At 42.5% G+C, this 17494-nt stretch overlaps 2 protein-coding genes across 5 annotated transcripts in view; both read left to right on the top strand.

Annotated features, from left to right (window-relative positions):
- Positions 1-877: 877 nt before the first annotated feature.
- On the top strand, positions 878-4003 carry ZFAND2A (zinc finger AN1-type containing 2A). Of its 3 annotated transcripts, XM_061474091.1 has the most exons (6): positions 878-1052; positions 1652-1746; positions 2438-2569; positions 2702-2853; positions 3344-3433; positions 3861-4003. In XM_061474091.1, the coding sequence occupies exons 1-6, from the start codon at positions 998-1000 to the stop codon at positions 3868-3870; spliced, it is 534 nt and encodes a 177-aa protein (XP_061330075.1). In that variant the 5' UTR covers positions 878-997; the 3' UTR covers positions 3871-4003. The 3 variants fall into 3 exon arrangements, with proteins under 3 accessions (XP_061330075.1, XP_061330074.1, XP_061330076.1); XM_061474090.1 differs by lacking the exon at positions 3861-4003 and having other exon boundaries at positions 3344-3821; XM_061474092.1 differs by lacking the exons at positions 3344-3433; positions 3861-4003 and having other exon boundaries at positions 2702-2857.
- Positions 3356-17494, top strand: part of CUNH7orf50 (chromosome unknown C7orf50 homolog) — a 133983-nt gene continuing 119844 nt past the window's right edge. Inside the window, exons 1-2 of one of the 2 annotated variants that reach the window (XM_061474081.1) lie at positions 3356-3433; positions 8151-8296. In XM_061474081.1, the coding sequence (XP_061330065.1) occupies positions 3412-3433; positions 8151-8296 (168 nt within the window). In that variant the 5' untranslated portion in view covers positions 3356-3411. Of the gene's footprint in view, positions 3434-6852; positions 7004-8150; positions 8297-17494 lie in introns of those variants that run through there. The other variant, XM_061474082.1, reaches the window with a different exon arrangement.

Here is a 17494-nt window from a genome sequence, read left to right as displayed (position 1 = left end):
TCATCTGCTACAGGAGAAAGTCAGGTGTTTTCCAGGGAGAGCAGGAGCAAAACAACATCTTGTCATTTCTCAATCCCGTAACAAATGTCATTACCCCAATAGTCCTCACCTCCTCTGTGCGAAACAAGTGTTGTTACACACATTCAAAGATCAACATTTCTAACCTACACCTTGACCTCAAGGTGCCCCGTTCAAGCGAGGTGAACATTTAACACCACAGACCTACTGGGAAACTTTTTTATTCGGATGATTTGTGCAAACCCACAGCTGCAGCCTGGGCTTGTCCATTCAAACCAGTCCATACATGACAAAGTCCTGCAGCGGGATCCCGACCATCACCCTGCTGCGACGAGCAGACCCTCTCCCACGCAGGCCCATGGATGTGTTCGAAGTTTGACAGCGACCTGAATTAAGCATCATAGCCCACACGGATGCTCTCTGAGCCCTGACCAAAGGATGAAATCAAAATGAGAAGAGGCAAAGGGCTGAGTATCCTCTGGAGCAAACCAGCCGGACAAGGGCTCTCCGGCACCTCTCACGTCTTCTTACTCGATACACGTGTCCCGGTTTGAGACAGGGCACCCCTGCGCTGCCTCCCCTGTCAGCGCCCGCATAACGGGAGTTCACAGCCGCGAGGCTGCGCGGATCAAGCCGGGTCCCGGTGCTTGTCCCCGCTGTCACCCATTGCCCCCGTCCCCTCCCTGCGCTCCGCTCCCGTATCTGCCCCGTCACGGTCACCGTCACGGCCCTGGCACATGACTCAGCACCCCTCCCCGCCCGCCGATTGGCTGCCCGCCTACAACGCGCCGCTGACGGTAACGGAGAGCGAGGGGCGCCATTGGCTAGACCCGTCTGATGTCATCCGTGGTAGCCGGGGCGGGCGGGCGCATGACTCAGCACGTGGGTACGGAGCCCGGCTGAGTCAGCGGGAGGTCCATAAAGGCGACGCCATGCCCCGTGCCCTGTGTCCGGTCTGGGGTCCGAGCTCGCTGCTGTTATGGAGTTCCCGGGGCTGGGGGAGCACTGCTCGGAGCGCACCTGCAAGCAGCTGGGTAAGGAGCGCCCTCGGGGCGCGGTTAAGGGCTCCCTGCGCTGCCCGTGAGCGGGGAATCATCTGGGCAGCACTCGTAGGATGGTGCTTAAGGGATGGGTAGCTTGTGTATTGGAGGGTGCGGGTGTCCAGATATTGCACCCTGAGTCTGCGAGGCGCTCTGGTTGCTCGCAGATAGCAGTGCTGGTTCAGTGATCCCTTCTAAGTGAGTGGGGGGAAGGAGTAACAGCTGAGCCCCAGTGATTTGGTCTCCTGTCTTGTTAGGGGATGCTTTCTAAAGAATAAAACTCTTTTGGAGTCCGAGCTTCGGCTTTGCGCTTCAATTCCGAGGTCCTGATTGGTGCATTGTTAAAGTTTCTGTGTTCGGGGTGCTCTCAGGGTATTTATGGATTGAGTGGGTTGAATGCTGTGGACAGAAAGAGGAAAATGCTTCACTCTTTCTTCTTTAGTACTGGTATTTGTGGTGGCACTCTGTAGAGGTAACTGTCCTTGTGACTAGACAAAATGATTTGCTTTTGAGTTTCTGTAGCTTTCTGTGAGTGCTTTTACAGCTGCTAGCTCTGCTTCATGAGAATACTTTCTTTTTTACTTTTCTCACAGATTTCCTTCCTCTGAAATGTGATGCCTGTGGGGAAGTCTTCTGTAAAGACCATATCCGTTATGATGACCACAAGTGTAGCTCTGCCTACAAGAAAGTAAGTTTGTAGGCATGAGTCAGCAATTCACACTGCTGAATTGTCAAGTCATGTATACAGTCTGCTCTGAAACTTTACATATGGTTACAGTAAAAATAGATGGGGGAGCCACAAGAGTTAATGATACAGCTGAAGTTTAAGTATATAGAAACACAGCATTTCAGAGGTCAGTACCTCTGTGTCTTTCACTTATACCACATTGTCCCAGAGAGAAGTACTTTATATTTTAAGGAATGTATTACGGCTTAAAGCTTCCTGCAGCCCAAGTCCTTTAAGTTGGAGGACAGTAAACATGGAGCTACAAAAGAAATAACTAGAGTAAGTGGGGCCAGACTTAGATTTCTGGCCTCTACTTGGACTTTGAAGTGTTAAAAGGCTGCAATTCCAGAAAGCCTAGAAACATACATAAAGTCAACCTACCCAGTATGTTGCTATAAACTGATATAGCAAAGTGTGCCTGTCTATTTTTTGGATAATGATTTGCAGTTACCTTTGAGAAGGTTGCCCTTAAAAGCATTAGTAAATGAGTAGAACATAAAATGCTTGTGATTAGGCTACTATCACCCATGGGTAAGGGAGGGAAAGGATAGAAAAATGAAGTTGCACTTCTAACAGTGGGTGTGATTATCTTAAAGGTTTTTTTTCCAGCCTGAATGATTCTATAGTTCTAATCTGTGCTGTATGTGCTTAGAATGTGCAGGTTCCAGTGTGTCCACTCTGTAATGCACCCATCCCTGTACAGAAGGGGGAAATACCAGATATTGTGGTTGGAGCCCACATGGATAAGGACTGCAAATACAACCCAGCACAGCAAAAGCAGAAGGTAAGGAAACTGCTGGTAAAGTCTAGACTGCCTTCCTAATGCTTGTGAAGTTAGGTCTTCTGACAGTAGAATGTGTAGAAGCTTGCTCTGTTTCATCTTAATTCTAAGGCTAGCTTTGTGTCCTGTATTTAGATCTTCACAAACAAGTGCTTAAAGCCAGGCTGCAAAAGGAAGGAGATGATGAAGGTTGTTTGTGAGCAGTGTGGTGGCAACTTTTGCATAAAACATCGCCATCCTCTGGATCATGACTGCAAAGGGAACAGCCACCCCATCTCCAAGGCAGGGTAAGCTGTATTTATGGTACTTTGAGCTCATTCCAAAATTTCAGAGCTAGTATCAGGGGCTGGTGGGGAGCTCAGACAATAGGGAATTCCATAAACTAGTGGACAGATCAATAAAGTATCCACTATTTCCTCCTTGTATCTCAAGCTTAGTTTCTGCAAGTCTGTGAGCCAGGATAAGAGCTTGTCAAATGCTTTCTTAAAATTCTTCCTAGCTTATCTGTGTCAGTCTCTGCTAACTGAGAAGGGGTGCTGGCTAACTCAAGTACCCTTTGGGGTCTGGATCTAAATACTAAATCCTGATGTTCTGCCCAGCACCTTGAAGTAACCAAGAACAAGAAAAAATATCTTTCGGGTAGATGTACATTCGTTGTTCTGTGCAATAGGACTTTAAGACTTGTGTGACAGATGGAGATAATTAAACTGGATGGAAGAGTGAAACTTCACTGGTGTGTACATAAGGGGTGCTGAGCCTGGTTGTATTTCTTTGTAGATATGCTGCTCTGATGAGAGCTTCTCAAGCTGCCTTCAAGTCAGTAGGAGCAATTAGAGTGCCATCTGATGGGAGTCTGCAGCACAACAGGTACAAGCTGTAGAAGGGAAAAAGACAAACATAATTTAAAAATAGCCTTGTGTCAACATGATGTAGGAGTGCTGCTGTCCTGCCTCTAGCTGTTCTAGAACTGGTCACCTTTGCTTGGTGTTGGGAATGTAGTAGAGGTGTTTTGACAGCACAACTACATCTTGTCCATCCTGTACTGTTTAAAGTTGCTATATAGACAGAAGTATTAAGACATCAAATTGTTTTAATGGCAGATTGGTCTTCCACCTCCTCTGTGTGAGGCTTGGTCAAGTTCTGGAAAAATGGTGTGTCAGCACAATGCTGAGGAGAGCATGGCAAACATTGGTATTACAGTGAATGGCCCAAGTCCTTCCTTGCTGGGCTGGATCTGCTTGTGACTGAAAGTTTTAGGCATGCAACTCTTACGGTGTATTCTTATGTCTTTCAGATGCAGATAGTAGAGGCTTTTCACATCTGGATCAAACCTCTGTCTACTTAATCTTGTCTATAGATCTCTAAATTTTTCTATGCAATTATTTTTGTATGAGAGTGTTTTGTGCATTCAATAAACTGTTGCCCTTTCTAAGCTAACTTTGTTCTTGTATTTGGGATAAGATCTTAATATTCTGGAAAATACTCGGTGGAGGAAGCTGAGCAGTGGTGGTAGGAAGGTGTCTGAAATTGGTGAGAAAGACAGCCAACTTAGCTTAGGTAATGCTAAGTCTCCCATGCTAACTACACGTTTCCCAAGATGAAAGTCTGAAATACAAGCTGCTGTCATACATCTCAATCCTTTTGGAAGTGACCTGGCACACAGTGCAGCATTCTGATTGACAAATGACATACATCAACATGAAGTGAGTTTTTACACCAAACTGCCTTTTGGTTTCTGATAGTCATTGGAAGTACCTGATGTATGAAAGCCGTACCTAGCTTTCCTAGGCCCTCCCTAAGCAATTCACATACGTGCTCACAGACGTATGTGCAGTGCAATTCTTCATAATTTATTGCCCCTTAGAAGCCTGGAATTGCATGGCTATTTTTTGCAGTTTGGAAGGGAAAAAGGAAGCCAGATGAAGCAGCATTAACTGTTTGCCTCATGTAATGACAATGAGGCCAAAATAGTGTTGTCTAGGGAGGCTGGTCTTGCTGCTTTCCTGAAAAGCTTAAACAAATGAAGACACAACAGATATGCTCCATCTATTATCCTGATCAGCTGTCTTGGCTCTTTAAAACTGCATGAATATCCAGCTGCTTAGCTTGAGGCTTGAAATATTGTAGGCTGATGAAATGGAAATGTGCTGTTAATGAACAATGCTAATTCCCCAGCTGGGATCTAAGTAGGCCCCTCATCCAGCTAATTGTAAGGAAAAATGCCAAGGCTTACTGATAGTGTCAGGAGGTCAAGACCTCAATTTCATGTGTCATTGGAGCTGTTCCTCTGCACATTGGGGCTGGTGGGCTGAAATGTTGGTTTAGGACTAACTGGAGGGTAATTGCAGTCCCTTGCATCACCTGCAGCTATGAGTGCCCACTGCTGTTCTGGTGTGGTGGGAAGATGAGCAGTTTGCATAGCAGAAAATGCTGTGTTCCTTGACCTGGGAAAAATGATCTTTGATAAAGACTGTAGGGGATGTGAGCGTTAAGTGCTATAATGTCTATGCTTTATACAGCCTTGAGGTTGTACTGCAGCTGTGAGAAGACTGCTGTGTGCCTCTGAAGAGGCTTAATCCTTAGAGTACAAATGCTGCCTAAAACAGAAATGTGGATTTATGGTCTTTGACGGGGGTAGCGTGTAAACAACCATCCTAGTGAGTTGCAGGCCTTTCATCTGAAGGGGCAGATACAATGTAATTTCTGGTCAACACAGAACAAAATACCTTTGCTATCTTATTACATGGGGCCAAACGTTATTATCTTATGCAGCAGAAATTTTGGACGAAGGCTGAATCTGCATGAACGACTGTAGTTTGCCAAACTACATATGTAGTAGTGTAGGTGTGAGTTACTGCTGCTAATTCCATGTAGTCTATTCTTATGCAACCATGGTCAAATTTGTGACGTGACAGTATCTGTAATACTGTGTTTAACCACAGGATGTCACAATAGGATGTGTAATTAAAAAACCCGATCATTATTTTAGGAAGTCTAAACACAGAAAACATACCTTCCCTATTCACATTGGAACAAAAGCTTAAATTAAACCTCTAATTTTAGATGCCACCATCTGCTCATTATCCTCTGTGCTCTAATGCCGTAACACATCCCTAGCATCTTACTACAGTATTGGGACTTCTAGAATCTAAATGGCCGTGCATTCCCAGACAATGCTGTGCACCCTACTGGTGGTGTTGGAAGGGGTTTCTAGTGAAGACCGTGTCCTAGAGGCTTTGTTTGGGACAGCAGGATTGGCACCCCATGATGAGGGGAGGAGGTGGAAGGAGAGGAATGGCAGAAAGTGTGATGCTGCCTTGGACAGGAGTAGGAAGCAGGTTTACCTCTTCCCATCGGTGCATGTACAGGGAGCTACCGCCAGTATCTGCTACCACAGCAGCTACTGGGATCAAACTTTATGAAAACAAAAGCCCTGTTTCAGGTTGTCACAAAAAAAAAGAAGCTCCATCTATGTATGTGCTTGTGGTAAAGGTTTTTGCCCTCAAATTACCGAGGGGAAATGGGAGTGTTTGTGTACATGGTATTTATAGAAAATGAAAACATGGAAACCAATTTGTTCCCTAGAAGCCTAGTCCTAGGAGCTGTTTTCTTGCCCTCTCAAACCGCAGCGTTTGCCTCTTCCCATCACGTTCCCTCAGACCCGATGGGGACAGCAGATAACGCTGCCTCAAACACACACAGCCTTTAGGATTTGCTGGCTGGAAGGCAACACCACTGTCCAGAAAGCAGCATCCCACTGCCTTAGCCGCTGGCACGGCACCCGCGGGGTGACACAGGTGCCTCCTGTGGCCGGCAGCGCTCCGGCTTCCATGTGGGGAAACTGGGTGTCCTGCACAGACCGTGCAAGGGTGGGTGCTGCCAGATCTGCGGCTCCCTGTCGGGCCCTGGTGGATCCCTGTCGGGCGCTGGTTGGATCCCTATCGGGCGCTGGTTGGATCCCTGTCAGGCGCTGACTGGATCCCTGTCGGGCCCTGGTTGGATCCCTGTCGGGCGCTGGCTGGATCCCTATCGGGCCCTGGTTGGATCCCTGTCAGGCCCTGGTTGGATCCCTATCGGGCCCTGGTTGGATCCCTATCGGGGTGCGGGCGGGTCCCCGCCAGGCCCGGGAAGGGCTCGGAAGGGCGGCGTGGTCCCGCCCCTTCACCGGGGTGGAGACCTCTTCCGTGGCGGATCGCGTCGCGGAAAGGTGACGTCACGCGCACACCCCAGGAACCGGCCGAGCACTCCTCGCAACGCGTGTTCCAGGTGGGCGTTTCAAGTCTGAGCGAGGCTTCCTATTGGCCAGCCTGTGGATTGGCATGATGAAGGCCAATCAGACGCCTCTGTTCTCTCCTTGTAGCCAGTGAGAGAGAGGGGGCGGGCCGCGGCGCCAAGCGTGGGGCTCGGTTAAATGCGCGAAGGAGGCGGGATCGTGAGGTGCGTGAGGGGAGCGGGTGAGGGAGAAGGAGGGTGCCCGGTGTCCCGCACTCCCCGGGGCCGCCATGAGGCGGAGGGTGTCCCTGTCCCGCATGGGGGGGTCGGGAGGGACGCTTCTCAGGAAAGGAAACGCAGCCCCGGGGTCCTGGGGTGGGAAGGCGGCGGTTCGGAGCCTCCCCAGCGCCTCCTGGGGCCTGCTCCCGCCCGGCCTTGCTGCATGTCGTGCCTGAAGTGTCCCTGTGGTGGAGGTGCCGGGGTCGAGCTTCGTCAGGCTGTTACCACCTCCTGCTGTGAGGGTTAGGCTGTATGGGTGCCTGGGTTTTGGGCTGGTTTATCTTTCAGAGCGTGCTTCAAGCTAAATACTTGTGATGGAGACAGCTGTTGTGTGTATGCTGTTACACAGAAAGCAACTGTGTTGGGGCAGCTGTTGGAAGCCCCTGAAATCAGATCTTCTTTCAGAGAAGTAATATGCCATTACAACTAGACCCGATTTTACAACCAGGTTCTCTACAGCTCCTGTTTGCCGTTGCCCTCAAGTCATTGTAAAGTGAAAGATAAAAGACGTAATTATTTAGGCATGCTTTTCCCCATTAATCTACGTAAACCCAGGAAAACTTGAAGTTTCAGAGAGAATTTACGGTTTAAAGCTATCTGTTTAGTAATCAGGTAGGCTTACTGTTGGCTTGTGGGTATGTGTGTATGCACACGTGTATTAATGAGGTGTCTGTGACTAAGTCACATGTATTAATTTTGCGGAGAGGTCTGACTGGTGTTACCTGAGGTGAACAACTGATCAAACAGTTCAGTGTGATGTGCTGTAACCTGCAGCAAGCACAGCATCTGTTATGGGGGATTACTGCCAAGAGGGTCAGTGAAGCGTTCACAGAGTGGGCTTGAGAGGACGGTTTGTGTTGAGTTTTCTACAGGAGAATGACATTCTAGTTCTACAGTAGCCTAACTATGCTGTATTCCTAAAGGAAACAGGATGGAAGTTCTCCAAAATGGATAAAAATTCAGTGCAAATGTGTGTTTTGTAGTTAAGTGGCCACAAATCATTCTCGCACCAGTGTAATTATAACTCTGTATACAAGATTGATGTTTAATATAAAAAAGGGTTCTAATTCGAGTTTGGTGGTTTCTGTTACAGAGAAGTTTTGGTTTAGAATGTCGAAAACAAATGTGGAAAAAAAGAAAAAGAAAGCAGAAAAAAGAAAACAGCTAAAGCAGTGTGTGGCCCAAAAGGGAGAGATGGAATCAGAAACTGAACCAAAGAAAAAAAAACAAAACCTGCAGGTAAGTTCTCCCATTTTTGACTGTTTAATTCAATAAAATGTAGGTATTGTTACCTGTGATGTGAGGGGTTCAGGATCCAGTACTGAGGCTGAATGTACTGTTTGATTCAGTTGCAGTGGTTCCTTGGTGCAATATACCCAGTGCGAAATCTAAAAGGTGAAGATAAATTAAGCCAAATCTAGATATGGTTGTATCAGTTGTATCAGGTTGTGTTTGCTTTGGATGCTTCTGTGAGAAAATGAGTGAGAGAATGTGGGGAACGGTGGACTAAATGACTTGAAGCAACTGTCATATGGCAGTATAGGCATAGTATAAGTCTTCATGTGATCCTGAGCGGCTGGAAAAACATGAAAGATATTTTCTTGGAAACCCTCTTGATATTTGGGCAGAATGTCAAGTGGCCAGAAGGTGTCAGCAGTCTCTTTGTGTTATTGAACGTTTTATGAATTAATTTTATAAGCATGAAATTAGCAATATTGAGTTGTTATTTAAGTGGGAACTTAGAGCTGTAAGTTTTTTGTGGTGAAAATGGTACATAAACAGGGTAATTCAGTTCTGCTGCTCTGAGTGGTTACTGTAGAATGTGGATCAAAGAAATACGAAGTGGCTTGATAATGTCAAGAAGCAGAGAAGAGAAGGCAAAGGACTTCCAAAGGACTTTTTCTCAGGAATTCTCAAGGTGATGTTAAGTCATGGTCTTAAAAACTCTCTTAGGTTTCCTGACCTAACATAAAATAGATGTGAAAAGCTGTTGTTTGTTTATCATGAGATGTATAGGTAAATTGAGATCATAAGGTGGGCTGATGCCAGGCGTATGAAGTTTAACCATGCCAAGTGCAAGGTTCTACACCTGAGTCAGAACAATCCCAGGCACAGCTACAGGTTGGGCAAAGAAGAGATTCAGAGCAGCCCTGCGGAGAAGGACTTAGGGGTGCTGGTCGATGAGAAAATGAACACGAGCCGGCTTCAGTGTGCGCTCGCAGCCCAGAAAGCCAACCGTATCCTGGGCTGCATCAAAAGGAGCGTGACCAGCAGGTCGAAGGAGGTGATCCTGCCCCTCTACTCTGCTCTCGTGAGACTTCAGTTGGAGCATTGTGTGCAGTTCTGGTGTCCTCAACATAAAAAGGACATGGAACTGTTGGAACAAGTCCAGAGGAGGGCCACGAGGATGATCAGGGGACTGGAGCGCTTCCTGTATGAAGATAGGCTGAGAAAGTTGAGGCTCTTCAGCCTGGAGAAGAGAAGGCTGCATGGAGACCTCATAGCAGCCTTTCAGTATCTGAAGGGGGGCTATAGGGATGGTGGGGATGGACTATTCATTAGAGACTGTAGTGATAGGAGAAGGGGTAACAGGTTAAAACTTAAACAGTGCAAGTTTAGACTGGATATAAGGAAGAAATTCTTTACTGTTAGGGTGGTGAGGCACTGGAATGGGTTGCCCAGGGAGGTTGTGAATGCTCCATCCCTGGCAGTGTTCAAGGCCAGGTTGGACAGAGCCTTGGGTGACATGGTTTAGTGTGAGGTGTCCCTGCCCATGGTGAGGGGGTTGGAACTGGATGATCTTAAGGTCCTTTCCAACCCTAACTATTCTATGATTCTATATAACTAAAAGGTAGTACTTCTTATTTTGTTATTAGACTTTAATAAAGTTCATTGGCAGGAATATTTTTTGAGAGGTTTTTCATGCATAAGCATCTCTAGCTATTACATTTAGAGTTTGTGAAGTGTAGTATACTAACAGCCAAGCTATTGGCAGTAGATAGTCAGAGGTCTGTAAATTCATGCAGTTATGAACTCAGCAAAAATGTTCTTAAGTAGGAAAAGATTGCACCTTTGTCTATATCATAGCAAAAATAGGAAATCTGGTGTTTACATAAAGGGAATGTTTCTCATTTTCTATGTAGGGTGTGTATTATGGACTTTAGGTTCACAGTACTATAATTCAGTTTGCATGAGAATTATTTTCTAGCATAAACCAGTGTGAATTTGAAATGTCAAAATTAAAAATATATTGCTTGTGTCAATTTCATGTAGAAGTAGAAAAAGTCCCTGTTGGGCTTCAAACCCTTTGCAAGTGGGACCTTTTTGGACCATCTGATGTCAACTGATAAATTCTTGGACACCCCCCCCCCCCCCCCTTAGTTTTTGTTGGCCATGCAGACTGTAGGACTGCGAAAGAAAAAGCAAGTGTGAAATGCAAAGGAGAATCCTTAATACTATTGGGGAACACTACTAGGCACAACAGTTCCTGGGTTTATAAAAGTTGGTGTCAGTGGGTGGCTTAAACATGTATATAATGTTAGTTTTAGGGAGTACCATATAAGGTCTATGACAAGCCATTTTTTGGCGTCAGCTTTATAAGCTGTAACTGTTGATAAAGTGTAAGTTAGTAGGCCAGTTTTTTCTTTTTTGTTTGAAATGGCTGTAGAGAATAAAAAATGTTTAGGCAGATCTTAAAACAATTTTACTTCAGAAATGATTAATGGAAGTTACCTCTTTGCCCGTTTATGATGATTGTTCAGGATGTATGCTCCCAGCCTTGGGTGATGTACTCAGTTAAGTCACAGTGGCAGTTATGCTTCAAAATGCTTTTGGTCACCAAACCTTGACAGCATGAAAACATAGTATAAAACAAGGTAAAATTGGTTTGTGTGTACAGGAAGATCAGGAGGCATTCTGAGGCTGCAGTGATATGCTCGGTTAGTCGGGACGGTTCCAAAGAAGAAATTTGGAACAAAAATTAAGGCAACTGCTGAGAATGTTTATTTTGCAGCCTTACTTTAATTTTATTTCTGTTACTTTAAAATAAACTGGAACCTTGATATATTTACAGAAATTCCTGAATCATGATGACTGGACTCTGATGAGCTGTGATTGACTTTTAATGCGGCAGCTGAATTAAAGAAAACTTTTTTGGCCTTCTTAAAGTAAGGATGGGTGGACTCCAGTTTCTCTTGAGGAGTCTTATATGTGATGGAAAGACCTCAAAAGATATCTATAAGACACATTGCTTTTGGTGGGAGAGAGCTTTCACTGGTTCATTAAGTCACTTTCCTGTGATTTACTTTTTTTTCCTATTCTAGTACAGCACTTTTATTAGTCTCCAAAGTGGAAAATGTAAATCTCTTAATTGATTTTGTTATAGAGCTGCAGGCAGGCAAGTTGAAATGTATCTGAAGTGACTGGATTTAGTCTACATTGGTCACTCCTTCCTGAAATTTGTTTCAAAAACTCTTACCGGCCTAAGACCAAAGCATTTTTCCTTGGAACAGCTTGACCTTTCAGAGTAATCTTGATGTTTTATTGATTTTCATCTACTCAATTTCTTCTGTTTATATTAAATAGCAATGAGCAATTCAAGACCAATATAAATGTTTTCATGAATGATCTTGGAGCCCCACAGTTTTAAATGACACATGTCTAATGGAGCTGAGCAATGCAAGTTTTAAAACTTAATTCAGGCCTGTGTTTATTCTGACATTTTCATAATGTTACTGTTTTATTAAGCTACTTGGCAATAAACCTTGGATTTTAAACATTGATTTTTATTGTTTGTTTTGTTTAAATGCCTGGATATCAGTTTTACTTTCTTCCTTTCATTGGTTTTGTAGTTTACTAACAGGCTTGTATGTTAATCCTTCTGACAGTTTACATTTATTCTTTTGACTTATCAAGTGACACAGGCATAAAGAAGAGAGATTTAAAATGTGCCATCTTTACTGGTGGTTTGAAGTTAAATACTGGCTTCTGAAAGAAAAACTTTCTGAAGGACCTTGTCTGAGACAAATCAACGTTGTCTCAGTTCTCTGAAAAAAAATCTTTATGATGTTGTTAACATGTCATCTTGAAATAACAAAAGCATTAGAAGTGCTTGTTTGCAATTCCCTTGTCTGGCTTCTGTTTATGGATTTCCTCACTTTTCAGAATTTCAGCTGCCTTAGTGCCACAAAACTTACTGAAACAGCACTACTGACACAACACTGTAGATAGGGAACAACATGTGGTTGCTCTTTTTATGAAGGCTATTTGAGTTATACCCAGAATGACCTCACTGTATCAAAGGATCCTTTAACCTTATAATTTTAAGGGGAAATCTTGTTTCTCCAGTTGTTGTTTTCAGAGCTGCAGGGTTTCCACAGAACAGTAACAAATTCTTCTAGAGCTGAATATCCACTAGGCAATTTATAATCCATAGAAAACAATATTAATTTCCTGTTTTTCCTAATTTAGTCTGGTAAACTTCAAGGAAAGTTACACTAATTAAGAGGCAGTCAGTCTTTATGAATCAAATCCTGGTTGAAGGGTACTTTAGATAAGGCTCATACAGTCAGTGGGTTCCTTGTATGTTCCTTGCTATCAGCATTGCAAATGGTTGGAGGAGGAGGAGGAATCAACGTTTTCCCCAGATAAAGGCATAATCAGTGGGAAAGGAATTTAATTTTTGAGATTCCATACAGATAATACAAACAATGGCAAATAAACAAGTAGCTCATGGTCTTTCTTTACTCAGAGGGCTTGTGTGCAGGTGCCCAAACAGGAAGATCTGTTTGCTAAATGGAAAATGACAAAATTTGTAGTGAAAAGGTTCTTCTATTCAGCTTTTTTGAGGTTATCAGAAAGACCAATAAGGAGTTACTAAGCTAGTACTACAGCAGAGCAAACCACAGGAAAATGATTCTTTAAAGTCATTATTTGTAGTGGTGGAGAACCCCATAAAATTATGTTTAAGCTGTGGACATAAATGTTTTGGCATGAGCTTGGTGGAATAGCTGGGAATATTACTTTGATACGATCTCTAATGCTGCTTGTCATGAGGTAACTGGGGTAGTAATTTGAATGTTTAATAAATGAAAACCAGGCATTCATGCTACAAACTCCATCGAGCAGATACTGTAAAGCAATCATCAGAAAGTGTATTTATTTATTTGACAACCCACTAATTCGTATCAAAGCCTGTTGTTGAAATATTGAGCTGTGGATGATTTGCAAACAAACTCACTAATCCCTTATTGTTCCATTAATTATTTTTCTTTAGTTAATGGGAAGTTTATCTTGTAAGCATCAAAATAACATGCTATGTATTTTCCAATCCTAAAAAATGCCATAAAGTTACAATGTAATGTGATGTTGCAAGATTTTCTTCTGGTTACCAGGCTATCAATATTAGCTGTATCTTGTATGCATTAAAAATGTATTTTGGCAACTGTTTGCATTGCAATTCCACTATCAACACTTCCTGAATTTGTTTTGTTTGCTTTACTGGCTTAATCCTCTGCTGTATGCATTAGTGTTATCACAGAATCACACAATGGTTTGGTTTGGAAAGGACCTTAAAGCTCATCCACTTCCGACCCCCTGCCATGGGCAGAGGCACCTTCCACTAGAGCAGGTTGCTTCAAGCCTCATCCAGCCTGATCTTGAATGCTGCCAGGGATGGGGCAGCCACAGCTTCTCAGGCACCCTGTGCCAGTGTCTCACCACCTTCACAGTAAAGAACATTATGCAGGGTTATTATTTTTGTGTAAGACATATGTAGAAAAAAGATATTAAATATTGAAAAAAGGAAAGTAAATTCCAAAAAGTTAATTTTATTTTGCATAACCCCATAAAATAAGTATCTTGTTTTGTCTTTTTGACAGTCTTTGAAGTATTTCTAACACACAGATAGAATTTTGTCCATGTTATGACGAGAAGGTGACATAATCTTTCATATTTTTCCCCCGTCTCCGATGCCTGATGTAAGGATGCATCAGCAGTTAGCAGTGGTCTGGTGATAAAGGGGGGTGGGTGGGTGATAGCTATTTCTCAAAACGGCAAAGTTAAATGTCAGTATGGACATTAGTGTGCTCTTGTTAGTCTGCGGGTTTTGATCAGTCTGTAATAGAAATGTTGAGCCTATTTCTCTTTTCCTTGGGCTGTCTTTCAGTTGAACGTTTATTCTTGGTTTATTTGTAAGGTTTTTCTTACTTGCGTAGACAAGTTTACTGTTTGCTGGCCCACTGGCTTCTTAGTGCCTTACTATATGATGGCCTTCATGATAGTTGAAAAACAGTCATGAAGCTACAAATTCATTTGGCATTTCTGACTCACTGTGTGACACATTACTTGATAGTTTGTCTGCTTTCTTATCTATGCAATATTTCTAAAATGAGGAAAAAGAAAATTAAAAAAGCCCACCCAAACTTTGAGGGTAGAGCTGCTTATGGGACTGAAACATTTGTTTCTGGTGAAGACTTTTCCATCAGAATATTGATAGAGTTGCTTTAAATAGTCTTATTAATTTAGCCATACGTTTATTTAGTTATTAAAAGAGGTAAATTTGATTGTTACACAATATAGTGTTAATAGAGAATAGGAGGCCTTTTGTAAACAGGCAAGCCTAAGGAGGTACAAAACAGTGGCTGAAATATGGATATGCATAGATTAGGCTGAATAATTTTACATTCCTTTGAAAATTATTTTTGTAACGGTAGGAACAGATTTCCCAGGAAAGAGTATTCACAGCTGGGAAAACAGTTGCTACTTTGAAGATGGTTTTCCCAGGCGAAAGGCTCACGTCCCCAACTGTGTTCGGTATAAACAATATGTGGTGTGTTTCTTACTTTTGTTTAAAGGAATTGTGCATTCTTCATTACATATTAACCAGCGAGAGTTTCATGCTCATTCTGGGGTTTTGCCTTAATCTGTAGACATTGAAAGTTAATTCTTCACTTTTATTAATATAACCAAGGTACTAAAGTGAGTTTGGTGGTGAAACACAACCGTCCTTCCTTTGCTATTAAGAAGGGAAATTCTTCATTCTCTTCTTGGAGCACATACTTGATGTTTCCTCTCAGCCCCTATTTTTCACTTACTGCTGAGACCTTTCTTGATGGTTCTTGTTAGGTTTCCAGTATAAATCTTTGCTTTCATGACTTAGCTGCAAATACTTTCACAAAATGGAAATTCAGCACAGGATTCCCACCTGTAGGCTGAATTTGGTGAGTAACAGTTGTCTAGCAGTTGTTGGAGTAAGGAGCAGAGGGTAGGTCTGCTTGACTGCAGGTCGCTCAGCTCATCCAGTGACAACACTATTTTCTGCCTCTTGTCAGTTATGATTTTTTGGGGGGTTCTGTGTTAATAACTTCCAACTCATCATAGAGAGAGATCATAAATGAAAATGGCTGGAAAACACCCAAATTGCTGAATGTAGAAAATTTGGCACAAACCCTCAAAATATTTGTAAGTTCAGTTAAAAAAAATAAAGCCCCGTTACATGTTTGAATTCACAAAATGTATTCCATTTGGCAAGAAATTAAGTTGTAAGCTTGAAAGGATAAATGTTTGCTACACTCTGATAGAGGATAAAGAACAGAGAAATAGGCACTCAGAGGCAGGTTCTTGACAGGGCTTGAAACTTGGAAGTATGCACAGTATAAGAGATTAATGCAAGCCTGATTCTTGTGTATTTGTTACTTCCTCTTTATTGTTCTTGGTACTACTTTTTTAAATGTTAATTTATCAAAAAAAGCCTCAAATAGGACAGACTTGGATATTTAAAATATGCTTATTCTAAAAAGCAGCTGTTTTTTCCCCGTCTTTGACAGAATGATAGCTTTTTCTATTTTAAACAATATGGGAGTCTGGCATAAGGATTTTAATAAAGTACAGATCATTGTGTGTTAATGGAACCAGTTTAAAACAACTGGTTTTGGATCAGGTAAAGGGGGGATGATAGCTGCTTCCACAGTATGAATGAGAAACTAGATTTCACCAGAGGTTTCCTCCTCTAAAATACCTTTTCTGTTTTGATCTAATATTGTGAACCACAGGAAAGATTAGTCTATGTATGTTAATAAATTACAGCATAGATAAAATGGCCCTTGGGTATTAGATCAAAGCCACAGACATTAATCCATAATTGGAAAGTGCTTGTCTGCTACATCCAACAGGTAATTAGAACAGAAAATTCATCTTGACTTTTAGAAGCTGCCTGAAATAATGACAGTATAAGCATGAAGGTATTTGACAGGGGAATCTCTTGCTTAAAGAACCAGACTCTCTCTTTTGAATGCATTTACCTGTTTCTAATTGAATCCCACAAGAGTTCTGCAGGACATTGAACAGAAGATCATTAACTAATGTTTTATTAAATTTCTCAGCATTATCTTAATAATTTGCATCTGTAAACCAGGCTTTTGCAAACAGCATGTATACCCAAGGGAAGACAAAACTCTGCTTCTGCCATCTTACAGTCTGAAATGTTGAAGTTGTTCAGAGAATGTACGGAAGACTTAGAGCTGCATCGCTTAAAAAGGGAGCAGAGAGGGTTATATAAAGGAGATAGCAAATCTTAAGTATGCATGTTTCTAATAATTGTCATTCTATCCTACCTTTACATACGGAATCATAAATGGGAGTTATTAATATTTACCCACTTGTAAAATAACTAGGTGGTTACGAACTGTTACACTGAGCTGTAATATAAAACTCACTGAAATCAGTCATGGCCTTTTAGTGGGACTCGCTGTTGACTTTGGAGCCTTTAAGTACCTCATTGGCTGGTTCTTTTTTTCTAGTTACCTTTGGAATAGGCAAGGTTTTCCTATTTTATTATGAAATGCTTATCTTCCATTGTCCAAGTCTGTAGCTCCATGACTTCCTAAAGGCATTTTTAACAAACCTGTGGGGTTTGGGGTTTTTTTGATTGTTTGTTTTCATAAGTCTTGTAATAAAATCATCTGGCCAAGACCCAAAAGGTCTTACGCTGTATCAGAGAGTCAAGAAGAGCACACATCTAGCAGGGGATCCTTGTGGACCCCTTGTTACGGACAGAGTGTGCCATGAGGCCTCTGTGATCTGATGTCATCTTTAGCAGCACATCTGCCAGCAAGTGTCTGCTTCTAATCACACGGCGTTCAACGGGCCATGCAGAATCAGGCATCTTTACGTTACAATACAAAAGTAGCATCACATTTCTCACTGTTGTAAGAATTGTAAGCATTTAATATCAGAAGTAACACTTCTTGACTGTACGTATTTGAAAACCAAGTGTGTTTATAAATAAATTCTTACAGGTGTCACTATTTGTATTATCTTCTTGTCTTACTACTCGGTCATCGGATGTTAATCACATTGTTTAAGTGAGCTCTTGCCTTGATTTCTTTCTCCATTTGCTGTGTGCACTTCACTCATAACTAAGTACTGGAACACAAGAGT

This window comes from Pezoporus flaviventris, unplaced genomic scaffold (assembly GCF_033815535.1).
Source record: "Pezoporus flaviventris isolate CSIRO_AGI_PZ_B2104156 unplaced genomic scaffold, CSIRO_AGI_Pfla_v1 ptg000078l, whole genome shotgun sequence".
NCBI lineage: Eukaryota > Metazoa > Chordata > Aves > Psittaciformes > Psittacidae > Pezoporus > Pezoporus flaviventris.
This window is presented reverse-complemented; position numbering and strand designations above follow the sequence as displayed.